The 7,425-nt window shown below is 35.9% G+C and overlaps 1 protein-coding gene across 2 annotated transcripts; it reads left to right on the top strand.

The window, feature by feature from the left end:
• Positions 1-1,075: 1,075 nt before the first annotated feature.
• mrpl55 (mitochondrial ribosomal protein L55) lies at positions 1,076-7,090 on the top strand. Of its 2 annotated transcripts, none has more exons than XM_062038496.1 (3): positions 1,076-1,233; positions 2,765-2,930; positions 6,813-7,090. In XM_062038496.1, the coding sequence occupies exons 1-3, from the start codon at positions 1,190-1,192 to the stop codon at positions 7,011-7,013; spliced, it is 411 nt and encodes a 136-aa protein (XP_061894480.1). In that variant the 5' UTR covers positions 1,076-1,189; the 3' UTR covers positions 7,014-7,090. The 2 variants fall into 2 exon arrangements, with proteins under 2 accessions (XP_061894480.1, XP_061894481.1); XM_062038497.1 differs by having other exon boundaries at positions 6,864-7,090.
• Positions 7,091-7,425: the final 335 nt, after the last annotated feature.

The following is a 7,425-nucleotide window of genomic DNA, read 5'->3' on the forward strand; positions in this document are numbered from 1 at the left end:
TATATATATATATATATATATATATATATATATATATATATATATATATATATATATATATATATATATATATATATATATATATATATATATATAAAAAAAGTGTAAAGCCATAGGATCACACAAGTTCCGTAAATAATCCACATTTGGAGCACAGCATCATCGTTTTCACAACTTTTTGCTTGTTAGAGGTAGAAATCGTTTTAAATTAAAGTTCTAAGTCCTTTTAAAGGCACAAAAAACAGGTCGGGTATTGAGAAACTTACATTTATGAATATAAAACTTAGCCAATAGTATAATGAGCTGGCAAAGGTAACATTTGTTTTCATGCAGTGTAAATCCAAATAGCACAATAGCAACAACAACAACAAAAAAATCGAAATTATGAGAAAGTCAATATTATAAGATAAAAGTCATAATTATAAGGTTAAAAAGTCAAAATGATTAGATAATAAAGTCGAGATAATGAGATTTAAAAATCTTCATGTGAGAGAAAAAAAAATCTAAATTATCAACTGATAATTACGAGATGTGAGTGAAGTGAAGTGAATTACATTTATATAGCGCTTTTTCTCAAGTGACTCAAAGCGCTTTACATAGTGAAACCCAATATCTAAGTTACATTCAAACCAGTGTGGGTGTCACTGGGAGCAGGTGGGTAAAGTGTCTTGCCCAAGGACACAACGGCAGTGACTAGGATGGCGGAAGCGGGGATCGAACCTGCAACCCTCAAGTTGCTGGCACGGCCGCTCTACCAACCGAGCTATACCGCCCCTATAAAAGAGGAAATAATGAGATATGAACATCGAAGTTAGGAGACAAAATGTTTGCAATTATTAGATAAAGTTGAAATTGTTAAGAAAAAAGTCATAATTATGAGATAAGAACTTAATGTAATTTTTTAATATTATCTTTAAAACAAAACACGAAGTTGTCATGAATATTATCCAGGATGAAGACACATTTGTCATGAATATTATCCAGGATGAAGACACATTTGTCATGAATATTATCCAGGATGAAGACACATTTGTCATGAATATTATCCAGGATGAAGACAAATGCCTGCCTATGCTGCGCGGTGTTCCAGGGGGGACATTTTATCTGTGGGACGTTTTCCGGTCTAGCTGTCTGACTTCCGGTGGCCGTTTGTGACTTCCTTCCAGACGCTGTCTAACGTCTTTATTCCATGGCCAACATGTCATTATTAAAGACACTTCGATTGTTTACCTGGTAAGACTTGTGGAATCTTCTTAACGAGATTTTAATGTATCATTTGTGCTTTATTTTGTCTTATTTAATCGTCACATTAGGTCACGTCACGTCAAAGTCAATGACGCTGCATGTCTTCATATGTTGTGTGTGTGCGTGTTTGTTTGTGTGTGTGTGTGTGTGTGTGTGTGTGTGTGTGCAGTTTGACGTCATTCTTGCAAACATTTAAATATGTTGTGTGTGTGTGCAGTTTGACGTCATTCTTGCAATCATTTAAATATGTTGTGTGTGTGTGTGCAGTTTGACGTCATTCTTGCAATCATTTAAATATGTTGTGTGTGTGTGCAGTTTGACGTCATTCTTGCAATCATTTAAATATGTTGTGTGTGTGTGCAGTTTGACGTCATTCTTGCAAACATTTAAATATGTTGTGTGTGTGTGTGCAGTTTGACGTCATTCTTGCAAACATTTAAATATGTTGTGTGTGTGTGTGCAGTTTGACGTCATTCTTGCAAACATTTAAATATGTTGTGTGTGTGTGCAGTTTGACGTCATTCTTGCAAACATTTAAATATGTTGTGTGTGTGTGCAGTTTGACGTCATTCTTGCAAACATTTAAATATGTTGTGTGTGTGTGTGTGCAGTTTGACGTCATTCTTGCAAACATTTAAATATGTTGTGTGTGTGTGCAGTTTGACGTCATTCTTGCAAACATTTAAATATGTTGTGTGTGTGTGAAGTTTGACGTCATTCTTGCAAACATTTAAATATGTTGTGTGTGTGTGTGTGTGTGTGTGCAGTTTGACGTCATTCTTGCAAACATTTAAATATGTTGTGTGTGTGTGTGTGTGCAGTTTGACGTCATTCTTGCAAACATTTAAATATGTTGTGTGTGTGTGTGCAGTTTGACGTCATTCTTGCAAACATTTAAATATGTTGTGTGTGTGTGCAGTTTGACGTCATTCTTGCAAACATTTAAATATGTTGTGTGTGTGTGCAGTTTGACGTCATTCTTGCAATCATTTAAATATGTTGTGTGTGTGTGTGCAGTTTGACGTCATTCTTGCAAACATTTAAATATGTTGTGTGTGTGTGTGTGCAGTTTGACGTCATTCTTGCAAACATTTAAATATGTTGTGTGTGTGTGTGCAGTTTGACGTCATTCTTGCAAACATTTAAATATGTTGTGTGTGTGTGTGCAGTTTGACGTCATTCTTGCAAACATTTAAATATGTTGTGTGTGTGTGCAGTTTGACGTCATTCTTGCAATCATTTAAATATGTTGTGTGTGTGTGTGCAGTTTGACGTCATTCTTGCAAACATTTAAATATGTTGTGTGTGTGTGTGTGCAGTTTGACGTCATTCTTGCAAACATTTAAATATGTTGTGTGTGTGTGTGCAGTTTGACGTCATCCTTGCAAACATTTAAATATGTTGTGTGTGTGTGTGCAGTTTGACGTCATTCTTGCAAACATTTAAATATGTTGTGTGTGTGTGCAGTTTGACGTCATTCTTGCAAACATTTAAATATGTTGTGTGTGTGTGTGTGCAGTTTGACGTCCTCCCTGCAAAGTGTTCCTCTGCGGCTAAACTCCAACAGAGCTTCAGTAGCCCGCTGCAACCGACACAAACATGAACATATGTACTCCGTCATGCTGGTGAGGACCGACGGCTCCACCATCAACGTCAGATACAAAGAACCCAGACGCATCCTCATGGTGACCAACTACACTTTTGTCTCATGGTCTTCGTGTGAATGTTGCAGAACTTTTCTAGTTTTCCGCAACAACATTTATGGAAGCATGTTTCCACATCTAAAAAAATACCCACGTTAAGTCATAAAAAGTCATTTATGAGGCAAAAAGTCGAAACTATGAGATGAAGTAAAGTTTAGACGAATGAGTCACAATTCTGAGATAAAAAGTCGAAATCATGAGAGAAAACGTCGAAATTATGATATAGGAAGTCATAATTATGCAATTAAAAATTAATCAGCAGAAAAAAAATCGAAATTATGCGATAAAGTTGAAATGATAAGATAAAAGTCATAATTATAAGGTTAAAAAGTCAAAATGATTAGATGATAAAGTCGAGATAATGAGATTTAAAAAATCTTCAAGTGAGAAAAAAAAAATCTAAATTATCAACTGATAATTACGAGATAAAAGTGGAAATAATGAGATATGAACATCGAAGTTAGGAGACAAATAATTTCAATTATTAGATAAAGTTGAAATTATTAAGAAAAAAGTCATAATTATGAGATGAGAAGTAATGTAATTTTTTAATAAAAATATTACTTTTTAATTGATAGTATTGACTTTTACCTGCTCAGTGGCCTCGTGGTTAGAGTGTCCGCCCTGAGGTGGGTAGGTTGTGAGTTCAAACCCCGGCCGAGTCATACCAAAGACTATAAAAATGGGACCCATAACCTCCCTGCTTGGCACTCAGCATCAAGGCTTGGAATTGGGGGTTAAATCACCAAAAATGATTCCCGGCTCGGCCCCCGCTGCTGCTCACTGCTCCCTGCTCGCCTCACCTCCCAGGAGGTGATCAAGGGGGATGGGTCAAATGCAGAGGACACATTTCACCACACCGTGTGTGTGTGTGTGTGTGTGTGTGTGTGTGTGTGTGTGTGTGTGTGTGTGTGTGTGTGTGTGTGTGTGTGTGTGTGTGTGTGTGTGTGTGTGTGTGTGTGTGTGTGACTATCATTGGTACTTTAACTTTAATCTCATGATTACGACTTTTTATCTCATAATTTCGACTTTTTAATTATAATTATGACTTTATTTCATAATTATGACCTCTTTATATCATAACTGATTTTTTTATTCTCATCATTTTGACTTCATTTCATAGTTATGACTTTTTATCTTATAATTTCAACTTGATTATTTCATAATTTCGACTTTTTATCTCATAATTATGACTTTTTATCTTATAATTTCGATGTACCCCAATTTCGAATTTTTATTTCATAATTTTTACTTTTTAATCTCGTAATTATGACTTAATTTTTTAATTTTGGTTTAAGATAAAAAGTCGAAATTATCAGAAAAGAAGTCATAATTATAACAAAAAGTTATTTAAATATATTGAAGTTATTGATTACATTTAATGAACTTATTATCTCATAATTATGACTTTTTATGTGATCATTTCGACTTTATATAGTCATAACTACGAGATGTGACTTTTTATCTGATCATTAAGATGTCAAAATGATCAGGTAGAAAGTCATAACCATCTCATAATTTTTAATTTTTATCTTATTATTTTCACATTCTTATCTCATAATTATGACTATCTCATCATTTCTAATTTGTATCCCATAATTATGACTCATTATTTCGACTTTCTATTTCATAATTATGACTTTTTTTTATCTCATAATTTTGATTTATCACATAATTTCAACTTTTTATCTCATGATTATGACTTACCTCTGGAGTATTTATGTGTGTGATGAAAAGAGACTTCCACATATTGATAATGAATGGGCAACTTTTGTACAAACCCCGTTTCCATATGAGTTGGGAAATGGTGTTAGATGTAAATATAAACGGAATACAATGATTTGCAAATCCTTTTCAATCCATATTCAGTTGAATATGCTACAAAGACAACATATTTCATGTTCAAACTCATAAAGTTTAATTTTTTTTTGCAAATAATAATGAACTTAGAATGTCATGGCTGCAACACGTGCCAAAGTAGTTGTGAAAGGGCATGTTCACCACTGTGTTACATGGCCTTTCCTTTTAACAACACTCAGTAAGCGATTGGGAACTGAGGAAACTAATTGTTGAAGCTTTGAAAGTGGAATTCTTTCCCATTCTTGTTTTATGTAGAGCTTCAGTCGTTCAACAGTCTGGGGTCTCCGTTGTTGTATTTTAGGCTTCATAATGCACCACACATTTTCAATGGGAGACAGGTCTGGACTGCAGGCGGGCCAGGAAAGTACCCGCACTCTTTTACTATGAAGCCACGCTGTTGTAACACATGGCTTGGCATTGTCTTGCTGAAATAAGCAGGGGCGTCCATGAAAAAGACGGCGCTTAGATGGCAGCATATGTTGTTCCAAAAGCTGTATGTACCTTTCAGCATTAATGGTGCCTTCACAGATGTGTAAGTTACCCATTTCTTGGCCACTAATACACCCCCATACCATCACACATGCTGGCTTTTGAACTTTGCGTCGATAACAGTCTGGATGGTTCGCTTCCCCTTTGGTCCGGATGACATGATGTCGAATATTTCCAAAAACAATTTGAAATGTGGACTCGTCAGACCACAGAACACTTTTCCACTTTGCACGAGTCCATTTTAGATGATCTCTGGCCCAGAGAAGCCGGCGGCGTTTCTGGGTGTTGTTGATAAATGGCTTTCGCTTTGCATAGTAGAGCTTTAACTTGCAGTTACAGATGTAGCGACCAACTGTATTTAGTGACAGTGGTTTTCTGAAGTGTTCCTGACCCCATGTGGTGATATCCTTTACACACTGATGTCGGTTTTTGATACAGTGCTGTCTGAGGGATGGAAGGTCACGCTCATTCAATGTTGGTTACGTGCAGTGATTTCTCCACATTCTCTGAACCTTTTGATGATATTATGGAGCGTAGATGTTGAAATCCCTAAATTTCTTGCAATTGCACTTTGAGAAAGGTTGTTCTTAAACTGTTTAACTATTTGCTCACGCAGTTGTGGACAAAGTGGTGTACCTCGCCCCATCCTTTCTTGTGAAAGACTGAGCATTTTTTGGGAAGCTGTTTTTATAGCCAATCATGGCACCCACCTGTTCCCAATTAGCCTGCACACCTGTGGGATGTTCCAAATAAGTGTTTGATGAGCATTCCTCAACTTTATCAGTATTTATTGCCACCTTTCCCAACTTCTTTGTCACGTGTTGCTGACATCAAATTCTAAAGTTAATGATTATTTGCAAAAAAAAAATATGTTTATGAGTTTGAACATGAAATATGTTGTCTTTGTAGCATATTCAACTGAATATGGCTTGAAAATGACTTGCAAATCATTGTATTCTGTTTATATTTACATCTAACACCATTTCCCAACTCATATGGAAACGGGGTTTGTGAGTCCCGCATTTCTCACATTTCCAAACCATTTCAACATGAAAACAGCTCATTTAGGACACTCACAAATTCCACAGTATCAACGTTATTCAAACCATTCCAAATTCTACATTGATACTACATTTTAAAACATTCCTTAACTTTCAAAACACGTCCTTAGTTCCAATTCTGATTGTAATTTTGCACAATGTATACATAAATTGCCTTCTCCAGTCATTATAGTTCACTTCCAGTCAAACTGAACCTTTAAGCAGAATAGAACGCCTTCATTCTGCCAGAAGAAATACACACATGACGAACTCACCCTGTTTCATGCACTTTAAAACACAGATTATTTTCTGGAAGTATACTGGAGGAGAATGTGTGTGTGTGTGTGTGTGTGCTCGGCAAACAGGTCAAGTTAACTTTCAGTTTCAGAGACCACTTTAGAGCTTGTTCTGACCTTTAGCTCGCTCGGCACTCTTTCACAGGCCTGCTATTGCTTGCACTTCCTCTCTTTTGTAGAATAAATGGCCTGGCAACAGCTTCAATCTATTCTTACTTTCCCTTTGGAAGATGCCAGTGGATCTGTCCACTTTGTCTGAGGAAGAACGTCGCAGTCGCCAGAAAAAGCGAGAAGTGAAGAAAGTGGTTGAAGAGACGACGATCCACTACGAGGACGACTTCCAGGCGGATAAATACAGTCAGTTCTGGAAGAAGAAATGAAAAGGAAGAAGAATCTTCATCTGTCAATATTTGTTTTGGTCTTGTTCTTCCAAATGATTAAATATGGATGACATTGCTGTTTGTTTTGTTTGGGTTTTTTCAAACATGGCTTGTCAGGATAATAAAATAAAATATTTCATTGTCAGATCTCCTTTTGGTCATGTTAATAGACCAGTATCTATCACTCTTGGAGGATGTAGTGTGTCTGTCATTTCTGAGAGGCCATTACAGAACTAAATAGTTATTTCATTTCAGTTTTTTATTTATCTCCTTTATTGATGTGCATTTTTCATCAATAGACAATTAAACTTTAGCAACAAAACATATTTACACGAATATGCTTGAGAAGGAACAGGATGAAGAAAATCTTCTATTTCCTGCCCCCTTCAACATAATAAATAGTCTTACTTCA

Source organism: Entelurus aequoreus, linkage group LG27 (genome assembly GCF_033978785.1).
Source record: "Entelurus aequoreus isolate RoL-2023_Sb linkage group LG27, RoL_Eaeq_v1.1, whole genome shotgun sequence".
Taxonomy (NCBI): domain Eukaryota; kingdom Metazoa; phylum Chordata; class Actinopteri; order Syngnathiformes; family Syngnathidae; genus Entelurus; species Entelurus aequoreus.

Coding starts and splice junctions, on each gene's coding strand:
- mrpl55 (XM_062038496.1), top strand. CDS start 1,190: ATGGCCAACATGTCATTATTAAAGACACTTCGATTGTTTACCTG. Junction 1,234..2,764: donor ACACTTCGATTGTTTACCTG/GTAAGACTTGTG, acceptor GTGTGTGTGCAG/TTTGACGTCCTCCCTGCAAA. Junction 2,931..6,812: donor AACCCAGACGCATCCTCATG/GTGACCAACTAC, acceptor TCTCTTTTGTAG/AATAAATGGCCTGGCAACAG.